Genomic DNA, 14,554 nt, shown 5'->3' with positions numbered 1-14,554 from the left:
ACATATGGACATCTTGACAGATGGACCAACGGACAAGTCCAATTCTATATCCATCTGCCTTTGACAGGAAATACTATATATTAAAGGTTCGCACAATATACATTAATGACCCCAGGGTGGGGCCAATGTTGACCCCAGGGCCATAATTTTAACAAACTTCATAGAGAACAGCCATAAATGCAATATGCCAAATAGCTAAGGCCTTGATGTCTCTGTTAAGATTTCTTCAAATTTCATACAAACATATTTAAGGGAAACAATTAAGTTTCTCCCAGGGTGGGGCTAATTTTGAACTGAGGGGCATGATTTGAACAGACTTGGTAGAGGACCACCATATGATGTTACATGCAAAATACAAATTAAATGTTTGGGTCAAGCTGTTAAAGAGGACACAATGTTTTGAGTGTTCACTAAATACATATGAGGAAAATAAGCAAACCCCATGGTGGGGCCAATTTAGATCCCAGGTGCATGATTATTTGAACAAATGTGGTAGACGACCACTATACAATGTTACATGCCTAAAACCAAGCCGTGCAATTACAAAGAACATTTATGTCCTCAGGTCAGTTTAAATTAATTGAAGCATACTTGGCATTGAACAACCATGGTCAACAATGGTAAATTATGTTCACTTATAAAAAAGGCATGATGGACAATAAGAAAACAACAGGTCATATTTATACTGTTCATGAACCAATTATGAACCAAGTGTTATAATGAATTAATATTGAATGAAACTAAAATCGTTTTCAATTGTAGTTAATGATCAGTTTATGGAATTGAAGCTTCTATAAGTAAGTTCTCTGCAAATCATTGAAATATTGACATGTTCATAGCTTTAAATTTGGACAACATTCCCTTCCACCAGGAAACTAAAGGTTGAGGTAGAAGAAATAAACCAGGAGACAAAGATCATATACTGAGATGTTAACATTGAGAGAATGGTAATCAATACCTTCAAGTCCTTTGTGTAACATTTGTCTGGCCTGTAAAAGGCTCTTACCATTAATTAACATTTGGAGAAACACACATGAATGACAAATTACTTATATTGGTTATATACTCATGGTTATTTAAGCAAGTATCTTACATGTACCATACAATTATTAGTGCCTTGTATGCCAATTTCAATGTGAACGATAGAATGGTAAATTTTGTGTCATTATACAAACCAATACCTAAACCTAACTTTCAATAGAAGAAATGTTTTTTTAATAACAGGCAATTTCAAGATCTCTTTGGCCTGCATGCACTCTTTATCTTTCATACACCAGGAACCCATTGGTTAATAAAAATGAGCACTAAACACTTTTAAGACTTGTTATGAATAAGACAAAACTCTTCATTATAAAAGATTTATAATCGTAAGTGTTGGATAATGCAAAGATCAAAATCTTTCACTTTTATAGCCAAGATTCAGGAAGTACATGAAGCAAACTTGATATTATCAGCAAAGAAAAAACACTCAAACAAATTTCCTTATTGCTAATAATTGCATGTTTCATATATAGTTTGTTTTGCCTATGAATTAAGTTTTCTCATCACAATCTATCTCATATGGACTTTTTTTTCCCCCTTTTTCACCCTAGTGTTTTTTGTCAATTTCAATTATAATTGTATTATATTCTCCATAATAATAATTAATCATGCTTCATCTTCAGAAATTCTAAAATGGTTACATGTATACACAAATAGACAACATGTCTTTGGTTATATAAAATCAGTATATTCAATTTACGACAGGTCACTTTGCATTTTTGAAACATTTAATTACTAATTATAAATAATGTCAACATACTGTTTGATTGTACATTATTACATCAAAAACCCAATAAACTAATCAAACTTGTTGGACTAGACATGTTTATATGTTTTTGTTTGCAAATTTGTGCAATTCAGCATTTCTATGGTGTTCATTTGCCTTCATTAGCTTAAATAATAATTTTATACAGTTTCAAAAGGACTGAATATGTTGTGTTTTTTTTAACATTATGACCGTTTAAGAATGAATTGTACTCTTTTTTTTTTTTAATCCCTATTATCTTTTTTCAAAGAATTCTAAATGCTTATAAAGAAAATATTATGAAATTATTTAAGATAAAAAAAATGTTGTATAAAAAGAGCACATACCATTTTAATAGTTCACCAGTTGGAAAATAATTTCTTTTTAACTATCAATATTATGATTCCTGAAAAATTATAAATAGCTGCAAACTCCTAATAGAATAATGCAAAATAAATCAAATATATTTTCGGTCAATATCATACAAATAAAATTTAAAAAAAGGGTTATTTACATTGCACATGACCATAAGTATTTTAAAATGACAAAATGAAATTATCAATTCAAACCTTTGTTAATCCAAAGTCTATATCCTTGAATTGAAAAAGTTAAACGTTGCGGACCTTCAGGTTAGCTTTGAGCAAGCTATTGTGCAGGTCCCAATATTTATTGTGTCTGTTCATACTTGGTGATATATCAGAGAAACTATAGTACCATCATAACTTGGTTAAAGGCTAGCACCTTAAATTGAAACAACACTTCTCAGATACACAACTGGAAATTAATACAAATGGAAGTCAACTCGATCTTTCCATATTTAACAACTATGGGATGGGTCATATCATTAAACAGGTTTCTCTGTTATTGCCAGTTAAAGTAACATTACTATTCAAAATCAACGAACATTTCGTACAATTGTTCGTAAAATAAACTTAACCAATTAAAACTCAGTGTTCCTTATGGCAATTGTCGAAATTTCAACGCCAGAATAGGTCTGATAAAATAGATGTTTGTAGATACAAAATGCTCGTTTTTATTATTGTTTTTCATATATATCCATACGACACTTGAACACTAACACGGTGTTCGTGTGTCGTATGAATAGATATATTCGCGGGAATTAATTGTTGCCACAAATAAATAAAAACGAGCATTTTGTATCTACAAAAATCTAAGTAATCATAACACATATAGCGTTGAAATTTTGGCTATTGCTATAAGGAACACTGATTGTTAAGGTGTTAACTTTATTTTACGAAATACTTAACGAAATTTTCGTTGATTTTGAGCGTTATAGTGACTTTAACTTTATTAATTCCATCAAGACTTTGCAGGTATTGTCAGCATTAAAGAAACATCCTCATTAAAGTCATCTGACCTTTTAACTCTGTATGTAGTTCATGCATGCTTTTTAAACAGGATACCAAGTTGCTATCATTTCTGTTGAACTTACTCAGGAGTATACTTAGTTGCTATCATTTCTGTTGTTCTTAATCAACAGTATACAAAGTTGCTAGCATTGCTGTTGAAATTAATCAACAGTACCGGTATATAAAGTTGCTATAATTGCTGTAACGTACTTAATCAGCTAAATATAAATTGCTATCATTGCTGTTTAACTTGATAAGCAGTATACAAACCAGCTATTATTTTTATTGTACTGCTTCAAAGAGTGAAGGATCAATTCAATATGAAATTTCCTAGAGAGTGAAAATCCATTCATAATTAAATGCTCAGGCAATAAGTGAAGATCCATTCAATATGAAATTCTCTATCAATTAGTGAATGTTCCATTCAATATGATATTGCCTAGCAAAGAATGGAGATCCATTTGAAATTACATTCTCTACGAAAGAGTCAAGGATCAATTTGGAATGCAATTCTCTAGCAACGTAAGCCAAGATCCATTCAATAAGACATTGCTCTACCAAAGAGTGAAGATAAACTCAATATGAGATTGCTCTAGCTTAAAAGTAAAGATCCATTCATATTGGATAGCTCTAGAAAATAGTAAAGATCCATTCAGTTAGACATTCTTTACCAAAGGCAGAAAAGATCAATTCAATATGAAGTTCTAAAGCAACTGCAAAGAAGACCTATATAATATGACATTCTCTGTCACAGGCAAGGAAATTAGACCCATTAAGTATGATATTCTCTAGCAAAGGAAAAGAAGACCCATTCAGTATGATATTCTCTAGCAAAGGCAAAGAAGACATATTCAGTATGACATTCTCTAGCAAAGGCTTTGAAGACCCATTTAGTATGACATTCTCTAGCAAAGGCAAAAAAGACCCATTCAGTATGATATTCTCTAGCAATTTAAAGCAAAGAAGACCCATTCAGTATGGCATTCTCTAGCAAAGGCAAAAACTACCTATTCAGTATGAGATAATCTCTAGCAAAGGCAAAGAGGACCCATTCAGTATGACATTCTCTAGCAAGGGCAAAGAAGATCCATTCAATATGACATTATCTGGCAAATGCAAAGAAGACCCATTCAATATGACATTCTCTAGCAAAGCAAAGAAGACCAATTTAATATAATGTTCGCTTAAGTAAAGTCAGTAAAGACTTATTAAACATGATATTCTCTAGCACAGAGTTAAAATTCACTCAATATCACATGTTCTTGCTCAAACAAAGAGTGAAGGATCCATTCAATATAACATTCTCTAGCCAATTACAAAGATTTATTCAATATCATATTTTCTCATAAAGAATGAAGGATCCATTACATATAAAATTGCTTGTCAAAGAGTTGAGATCACTTAAATATGATATTGCTTGAAGGATTTATTCAATATTGCATTCTGTTTTACAAAGAGCAAAGGTCCATTTAATATATAATTTTCTAACAAAGAGGGAAGGATCCATTCAATTTCACATTGTCTGGCAAAAGTAAAGATCTAGTCAATATAAGATTGAAGATTAATGTTATTTGAAATTGCCTAGCAAAGAGTAAAGATCCATTCAATTTAATATTCTCTAACAAGAGCACCGCATAACGGGTGCCAACGCTCAGCTGCGAAAGCTTGTAAGAATTTTTTTTTTTAGAGGTCACAGTGACCTTGACCTTTCACCTAGTGACCCAAAATTGGGTGTGGCATTTAGAACTCATCAAGATGCATGTACATATGAAGTTTCAAAGTTGTAGGTGGAAGCACTTTGATTTTAGAGCGATGTTAAGGTTTATGTTAAAGTTTTATATAAGAGGTCACAGTGACCTTGACTTCTGACCTAGTGACCCAAAAATGGGTGTGGCGTGTAGTAATAATCAAGGTGTATCTACATATGAAGTTTCAAAGTTGTAGGTGGGAGCACTTTGATTTAAGAGCCTATGTTAAAGTTTTATATTAGAGGTCACAGTGACCTTGACCTTTGACCTAGTGACCCAAAAATGGGTGTGGCATGTAGAACTCATCAAGGTGCATGTACATATGAAGTTTCAAAGTTGTAGGTGGAAGCACTTTGATTTTAGAGCGAATGTTAAGGTTTATGTTAAAGTTTTATATTAGAGGTCACAGTGGCCTTGACGTTTGACCTAGTGACCCAATAATGGGTGTGGCGTGTAGAAATAATCAAGGTGCATCTACATATGAAGTTTCAAAGTTGTAGATGGAAGCACTTTGATTTTAGAGCCTATGTTAAAGTTTTATGTTAGAGGCCACAGTGACCTTGACCTTTAACCTCGTGACCCAAAAATGGGTGTGGCGTGTAGAACTCATCAAGAAGCATGTGTACATATGAAGTTTCAAAGTTGTAGGTGGAAGCACTTAGATTTTAGAGCGAATGTAAAGGTTTATGTTAAAGTTTTATATTAGAGGTCACAGTGATTTTGACCTTTCACCTAGTGACCCAAAAATGGGTGTGGCATGTAGAACTCATCAAGGTGCATCTACATATGAAGTTTCAAAGTTGTAGGTGGAAGCACTTTGATTTTAGAGCCAATGTTAAGGTTTTAGCACGACGCCTACAGCGGACAGCGGACAACGGACGGCGGACGAGCTGGCTATGACAATAGCTCGGGTTTTCTCCGAAAACAGCCGAGCTAATAAAAAATGAAGGATCCATTCAATATTACATTGTCAAGCAAATAGTGATTATCCATCCAAAATGTAAGTGCTAAAGCACATAGTAAAGATCTATTTAATATGACATCTCTATAGCAAAGAGTGAAGATCCATTCAATATAACATTACTAAAACAAAGAGTTAAGATCCATTCAATATGACATTGCTCAAACAAAGAGTGAAGGTCCATTCAATGTGACATTGCTCAAACAAAGAGTGAAGATACATTCAATATGATAATGCTCTAGCAAAGAGTAAAGATTCGTTCAATATGACATTGCTCAAACAAAGAGTTAAGATCCATTCAATATGATTTTGCTCAAACAAACAGTGAAGGATCCATTAAATAGGCATTGCTCAAACAAAGAGTGAAGATCCATTTAATATGACACTGCTCAAACAAAGAGTGAAGATCCATTCAATAAGACATTGCTCTAGCAAAGATCCATTCAATATGACATTGCTCAAACAAAGAGTGAAGACCCATTCAATATGACATTCTCAAACAAAGATTGAATGATCCATTCAATAAAATATTACTAAAACAAAGAGTGAAGATCCATCCAATATGACATTGCTCAAGCAAAGAGTAAAGATCCATTCAATATGACATTGCTCAAACAAAGAGTGAAGGATCCATTCAATATAACATTGCTCTAACAAAGATCCATTCAATATGACATTGCTCAAACAAAGAGTGAATGATCTACTCAATATAACATTACTAAAACAAAGAGTGAAGATCCATGACATTGCTCTGGAAAAGAGTGAAGATCCATTAAATATAACATCACTCTAGCAAAGAGTGAAGATCCCTTCAATATAACATTGCTCAAGCAAAGAGTGAAGATTCATTCAATATGAAATTGCTCTAGCAAAGATCCATTCAATATCACATTGCTCAAACAAAGAATGAAGGATTCATTCAATATAACATTACTAAAACAAAGAGTAAAGATCCATTAAATATGACATTGCTCTAGCAAAGAGTGAAGATCCATTCAATATGACATTACTCTAGCAAAGAGTAAGATCCATTCAATATGACATTGCTCTAGAAAAGAGTGAAGATCCATTCAATATGACATTGCTCTAGCAAAGAGTGAAGATCCATTCAATATGACATTGCTCAAACAAAGAGTGAAGATTCATTCAATGTGGCATTGCTCTAGCAAAGATCCATTCAATATGACATTGCTCAAACAAAGAGTAAAGATACATTCAATATAACATCACTCTAACAAAGAGTGAAGATTCATTAAATATGGCATGCTCTAGCAAAGAGTGAAGATCCATTCAATATGGAATTGCTCAAGCAAAAAGTGAAGATTCATTCAATATGACATTGCTCTAGCAAAGATCCATTCAATATGACATTGCTCAAACAAAGGGTAAAGATCCATTTAATATAACATCACTCTTACATTAAGAGTGTAGATCCATTCAATATAAATTTCCCTAGCAAATATAGATCTATTGAAGATCTATTCAATATACTGTGAAACCATTTATTTTCGTCAGCACGAAATTTCGTCCTTTTTAAAAAAAATGACTATTTCGTCAGCACTTAAATTCGTCCATTTCTGGTTTTGAAAAAAAACACGTCCGATTTGTTTGTAATGTTTGTAATACATGTAATACGCCGTTGCGAAAAAATCGTGCTGGGGAAAGAGGGGTGACACTTGGTAGTCACTTGCAGAAGGTGGGCCTTGTTTGGCATATGCCAATTAACAAGTCTGTTATTTCAGGTGATAGTAACTGTCCCTTATTATTTTATGTCATTGACACGTTCTTTGTTATGATTAGCAGATAAGTGGGACTGAATAACCGTTAACGAGTGTTTTAAACAACGAAGCCAATTGCCAATTAGTCTTTTTCCATTACAATCACGGACAACCAAACACAAATCAATATGTTCTTTATTAATTTGTAATAAAAGCGCAGAATATATTTCAGTCAGATGTTAATCAGACATCGTCATATTTTAATTGCGTTTAATAGTATTGTCTTTAATCCGGATTTGCCGTGTTTTGGCAGTATAATCTGCAACACCCCTAAAAAACACAATACACACAATGGGTAATAAAGTTATTAACAATTAGCGCTAATCAACACTATTATACCTAAACGAAGTCGACACATTCGATACAGCCTTATTGCATTCGCGTTTAACAGGAAATGTCAGTTGTCAGTACACTGTATAATGTACACCCCTTTGTGTCAAACCGGATTTAACTTGAGTGTGAATAGTCGACTGTTTCATGTTATTTGTATCAATACCATCCGGGTATCTGTACTATAAGTATACCAGTCTACAAACAAGGTGCGCGCTTCCCCATATGGGTATTCGGACGTTCAAAAAATTTACCTACGGTTTAGCGTTCACGCCGTCGCAGGCATTTAGCAATATAACTCGTTTTTTTCTCACTATTTCTTTTTAATTGCAAAAAATACTAGTGGCTTATAACTTACCTTGCAATCTTTTCTTCTAGCATTTAGCGAGTGTGCGAGTGTTAATTTCGAGCCCTGTGTATATGCGTGGATTACGCTGGATTTAAATGCCTCATGCCTACGGTAATTCAGTCTTTGTTTCAAATATGGGACATGATTGTTTGTTAGGATCTTGAATTCGTCCATCGGTCCAAGGACGAAAAAGACGAAAATTAATGTCTGACGAATAATAATAGTTTCACAGTAACAATGCTGAAATAAATAGTGAAGATCCATTCAATATGACATCTCTACAGCAGTGAGTGAAGATCCATTAATTTTGATATGACATCTCTATAGCAAAGATCCATTTCATTTGACATCCCTATAGCACAAAAATGAAGATAATTTAATATGACATCTTTATAGCAAATAGTGAAGATCCATTCAATATGTCATTGTTCTAGAAAAGTGAAGATCCATTTAATATGACATTGCTCAAGCAAAGAGTGAAGATCCATTTAATATGACATTGATCTAGTGAAAAATGAAGATCCATTTGATATGACATCTCTATAGCAGTAATTGAAGATCCATTAAATATGGCATCGCTATAGCAAGTAGTGAAGATCCAATAAAAATAACATCTCTCTAGCAAAGAGTGAAGATCCATTCAATATAAAATTGCTCAAGCAAAGAATGAAAATCCAATCAATTTGACATTTCTCAAACAAAGAGTGACGGATCCATTAAATACGACATTGCTCACACAAAGAGTGAAGATCCATTCAATTTGACATTGCTCTAGCAAAGAGTGAAGATCCATTTAATATGACATTGCTCTAGCAAAGAGTGAAGATCCATTCAATATAAAATCACTCTAGCAAAGAGTGAATATTCATTCAATATAACATTGCAAATAGCGAAGATCCATTCAATATGACATTGCCCAAACAAAGAGTGAAGGATCCATTCAATATAATATTCTCTAGCAAAGCATGAAGATCTTTTCAATATATTAACATGATATATCAAAGAGTTAAGATCCTTTAATATGACATTATATATCCGAGAGTTAAGATCTTTAAATATGACATAATATAGCAAAAAGTTAATAACTTTTCAATATGACATTATCAAGCAAACAGCAATGATCCATTGAGTTTGATATGCTTTTACAAAGAGTGCTGAGTATTAATGTATATAAATTGCATCCCTAGTGGACGAGATAAATAATTGAATTTTCTGCTCAAATGTTATATACTCCTTTGGCATCTGTTGTGACAGTATGTTGCCACACAATGTTAGATGTGATTAATGAACTGAAGATAAATGTTTATCATTGTGATTATATAATAATGATACAAGATCTTGTAGTATAGTTTTTACACGTTAGTCTCATTGTAAGATATATACATTAACTATTAAACGGACTATATCAACAAGATATTAGTCACTTTACATTTGAATACTCCATCACATACGAAAAAAAAACTAAGTTATTTATGATTGAATTGTGAGTAATACAATTATTAACTATTCAATTTTTTCTTAAACAATTAAGAACAAGCACATAATTTACAAAATCATGATGTTTTAGCAACTACTGAGACCCAAGCACAAGGGCAAACCTAGCACTTATGACCTGTATAGCAGGCCTAGAATGAAACAGAAGACTTGGTTTGACATGAAATACTAAGCATATCTATTCATAACTGGTTGTGAATTATAACCATTATTAAAATAATATTTAGGTGCTTCTATATGCATCCCACTTGTTCTCTATACATTGAGTAACACTACTATATAATGTGTAGGTAATGTTGTATGCAATCTTAGAACTTTTCACATATAGCCCGGTTTATCAAAATTTGATGTTTTGATGTCAAGAACTTATTTATTTATATCAATAAATTAATTGCTTTTTGAAAAAGATAATATTTATTGATATCAGTAAATTATTAATTGAAATTCAACAATAACTTTTCTGATATAAATAATAGTATTTCTTGATAAAAATAATAGTTTTTTTCTTCTTTTTTTGGACATAAATAATAATGTCTCTTGATATAAATAATTGATGTTTTCTTCCTCTTTTGGACCAGTACCAAAGACCAACTTGGCTGAGATATCATAAGAACAATTTTGTAAAGAGATTTTTATTTTGTTCCTGGAAAAAATGTGATTTCTGAATTGTTCATTTGGCTTCATTGCAACCATAAAAAGACCAGATCATTTTGGAACTCCACTAAGATATCATTAAAATAAATTTCAGGAAAAATTGTCAAAACAAATTTTGACTCTAGTGTTGGCCAAAAAAATTGATGCAAAAAGAATAAGGCATGAAAAACAATGCAAAACAAGCGATGTGTTTGTGAAACACTATGTCCCCATATATATGATCTTTGACCTTGAAGGATGACCTTGACCTTGACCTTTCACCACTCAAAATGTGTAGCTCCATGAGATACACATGCATGTCAAATATCAAGTTGCTAGCTTCAATATTGCAACAGTGACATTAAATGAGCGATTTTGATCCTTATATTTTACCTTTGTCCTTGAAGGATGACCTTGACCTTTCACCACTCAAAATGTGCAGCTCCATGAGATACACATGCTTGCCAAATATCAAGTTGCTATCTTCAATATTGCATAAGTTATGGCAAATGTTAAAGTTGGGGCAATTTTCAAACAAACCAACAAACAAACCAACAGACAGGGCAAAAACAATATGTCCCCCACTATAGTGGTGGGGGACATAAAAACACACAAATTTGTTGAATTTATGTTCCCCCAAATACAGTTTGTTTGTGTATCGGTGCAAATCCCTTGATAAACACTATAATCATTTAGTGTTGGGTGATAGTTAATAGATTATAATTAAGTGTAGAGTAATTGTTTTTATTTTTTGCAATTTTCCCAATTGATATCTACACAACCATGATGTTTCATGTTGAAATCCTGTAGCGCATCTGAGATATAGTCTTGAAAAGTTACATCATACAAAACAAGGGCAATAACTCATAGTTAAGAAAGTTCAAGGTTATTGTTCTTGTGTATGGCACTATTCCAATGGATTTCTACACACCCATGAAGTTTCATGTTGAAATGTTTTATTATACCTGAGGTTAAGCCGTGAAAAGTCCCATCATACAAAAACAACAAAGGGAAATAACTCTTATTTAATAAATTGAAGGGTTATGGTTTTTAAGCATGGCACTACTTCTCATTGATATTAATACATCCATGAAGTTTTATGTAAATGTCTTATATAGTTTCTAAGATATAAGCCTAAAATGTTTTATGACAGACGGACGGACTGACGGATGGAAAGACATACGAACAAGCTCAATTCTATATCACTCCGCCTTTAGCGAGGGATAAAAATTTTATCACAAATGCTCAATGTGAGCATGTTGTGCTCAGATGGGCCAATAAAAATACATAAATGGAAAAAAAAGATTTGCAAAAGAACTCAGGTATACTACAGAAAACAAACTTATGGTACATCATATAATTCTGCTCTGTTTGTTGTAACTTCTTGTATATATACATATGTTTTATTCTTTGTTATTTTCTTATGATTTGCTTTTTGTTTATCAAGATTTCTATGATAACAAACAAACTTATACAAATTTTAACATCTATCCCGGTCAAAGTTGATATATTTAAAATAACCCTTTAAGCCTGTTGACAGTTGACTGATGGGCAGGTCCAGTTAAGAGCATTTATGACAGCATACCTGAGATAGCCTCTATATTTAGATTATTGATATTCACCTAATAAAAGTCTTGTGTAAATATTTGGGCAAATTGTGTGGGCTGTGATGACTTGTGGAGATAACAGGTTATCTAAGAGTTCGATAGAGGGCTGTCACCCCCACCCAGTTAGACAATAAACATGGGGACTGGACTGTCACCAAATTGCTCAGTGACTCTTTGGTTGTTGAGCTGCATGTTTGCCTTGAGCTCCAACATCACACTGGATCAGCTCTAGGTGTAGGGCAAGAATTGGGACTCAAAGGCTTGAGGAAATAGTACAGACAGGATTTTTTATCACATCATCTGGCATGAGTGGGCCTGCATTTCCAGTAATATTGATTCCTTAACAAAAATGTAATGACTGAATTAGAGAAATATTTTTGACATTTTTTTAAAACTCTGTGTCACTTGAATAGGTCAAGAGGTCAAGAGGACTCAGGTTCAAGCACAAGAAGATTATTATTTTGTATACTTATATGAAGGAGACAAATCTTTTAACTATTACAGGTATTATCATGCATAAGCATATCCTATCTTTATATATTGTTGGTCAGTGCAGTCTGTGTTATATCCTATCTTTATATATTGTTGGTCAGTGCAGTCTGTGTCCATGTATGTTCTATTATTGTGAATATTATCTATGGAGGTATGTGTTATCCTGCATTGGTATCCAATGTTTATCAATCCATGTAACCCTAGATTAGATACACAGTGACCAGTAAGAGAGACATCATGCAAGGTGAACATCTGCTAAGATATGTATGAGCCGTGCTCTGAGAAACTGGTTCAAAATGCATAAAGTGTCCTCCCAGATTAGCCTGTCAAGTCTGCACAGGAAAATCAAGGACGATGACACTATCTGTCTTGATTAGATATTTTTATGGTAAGTGTTGGAAAGCCAACAGAAAGCAGATCATATTGAGTTAGATGAATGTCTCAGTTCATTTTTTCAAAATTCTCTCCTCAGACATGGGCGTAACTTTTGCATGTTTTTCAAAGTTTGTTGAAAAACATTGCAGAGTTGACAAAATAACGCTATTGATGTGGGCCATGAAATGTATATCACTAAATGATAACAACACCTTGAAACATGAAATGTATATCACTAAATGATTATAACACTGTTGACGATGATATGTTTATCATGTTTATCACTTAATTTACAACACTGTTGGCCATGAAATGTTTATCACTAAAAGATTACAAGTGGACCATGAAATGTACATCACTAAATGATTACAACAATGTGGACCATGAAATGTATATCAATAAATGATTACAACACTGGGGACCATGAAATGTATATCACTAAATGATAACAACACTCCTGACCATGAAGTGTATATCACTTAATGATTACAACACCGTGGACCATTACCGGTAAATGTGTATCACTAAATGATTACAACACTGTGGACCATGAAATGTACATCACTAAATAATTGCAACACTGTGGACCATGAAATGTACATGACGGAAACACACGAAGAGATACGATCTTTAATTATGCGCATTCAGATGCCACGCCGCTTCACAAAAGAGAACAAAGAACAATTTTGATTTACCCACCTCCCACCCCTATCTCCTCACAAATAAGCACTTACCTGCAGAAAATAAATTGTTTTGTTATAACTACTCCAGGCCATTTTCTTAAGAAACCTCCACATTTTACCCAATAGCATAATTGTTTTATCTCATGATGTCTTAAATATGTATATTGGTGTATATATTGATATATGTTTTGAACTTTTGTTATGTATTAAAAACGGTCAGTCAATGACCATTTAACCACAGCATATGTTTTGTTTGTTACTTTCACCAAGTGCATAAACATCACTAAATAATTACAACACTGTAGACCATGACATGTATATCACTTAATGATTTCAACAATGTGGACCATGACATGTATATCACTAAATGATTACAACACTGTGGACCATGAAATGTATATCACTAAATGATTACAACACTGTTGACCATGAAATGTATCTGCACGATTACAACACTGTTGACCATGAAATGTATATCACTTAATGATTAAAACACTGTTGACCATGAAATGTATATCACTTAATGATTACAACACTGTTGACAATGAACTGTATAATGATTACAACACTGTGCACCATGAAATGTTTATCACTAAATGATTACAACAATGTTGACCATGAAATGTTTATCACTAAATGATTACAGCACTGTTGACCATGAAATGTTCATCACTAAATGATTACAACACTGTGTACCATGATGCTTATGTGCTAAGTTTAGTTTATGAAATATTTTACAAAATATTCGTTGATATTGGGATTTAAAAACACAAATTAACAATTTGAAATTGATTAAGTATACCAATTATGCATTAATTCATAGCAATTTTATCATCCAAATAGTTTAAAAAATAATTACATCATTTATGAACCTTTTATTTATGTGTTGTAAGACTGGATTTGATATGTGATATCTTCATTTAAGGTAAACTAACTTCTAACCCAACT

At 32.7% G+C, this 14,554-nt stretch overlaps 2 protein-coding genes across 6 annotated transcripts in view; one reads left to right on the top strand and one right to left on the bottom strand.

Annotated features, from left to right (window-relative positions):
* The window catches only part of LOC127838333 (uncharacterized), an 86,109-nt gene that overhangs the window by 15,375 nt on the left and 56,180 nt on the right, over positions 1 to 14,554 (top strand). The gene's annotated exons all lie outside the window — the stretch shown is intronic.
* The window catches only part of LOC127838324 (uncharacterized), a 66,935-nt gene that overhangs the window by 35,252 nt on the left and 17,129 nt on the right, over positions 1 to 14,554 (bottom strand). The window contains exon 1 of one of the 5 annotated variants that reach the window (XM_052366016.1): positions 2,356 to 2,545. The exons of 3 other annotated variants lie outside the window; for them this stretch is intronic. Coding sequence is in view for 1 of the 2 variants with exons in the window: in XM_052366015.1 (XP_052221975.1) it covers positions 2,134 to 2,136 (3 nt within the window). In the remaining variant the exon portion in view is untranslated. Of the gene's footprint in view, positions 1 to 2,133; positions 2,153 to 2,355; positions 2,546 to 14,554 lie in introns of those variants that run through there. One more of the 5 variants, XM_052366015.1, reaches the window with a different exon arrangement.

Source organism: Dreissena polymorpha, chromosome 7, assembly GCF_020536995.1.
Source record: "Dreissena polymorpha isolate Duluth1 chromosome 7, UMN_Dpol_1.0, whole genome shotgun sequence".
NCBI lineage: Eukaryota > Metazoa > Mollusca > Bivalvia > Myida > Dreissenidae > Dreissena > Dreissena polymorpha.
The sequence above is the reverse complement of the archived record's forward strand: the minus strand, read 5'-3'. Positions and strand labels throughout refer to the sequence as shown.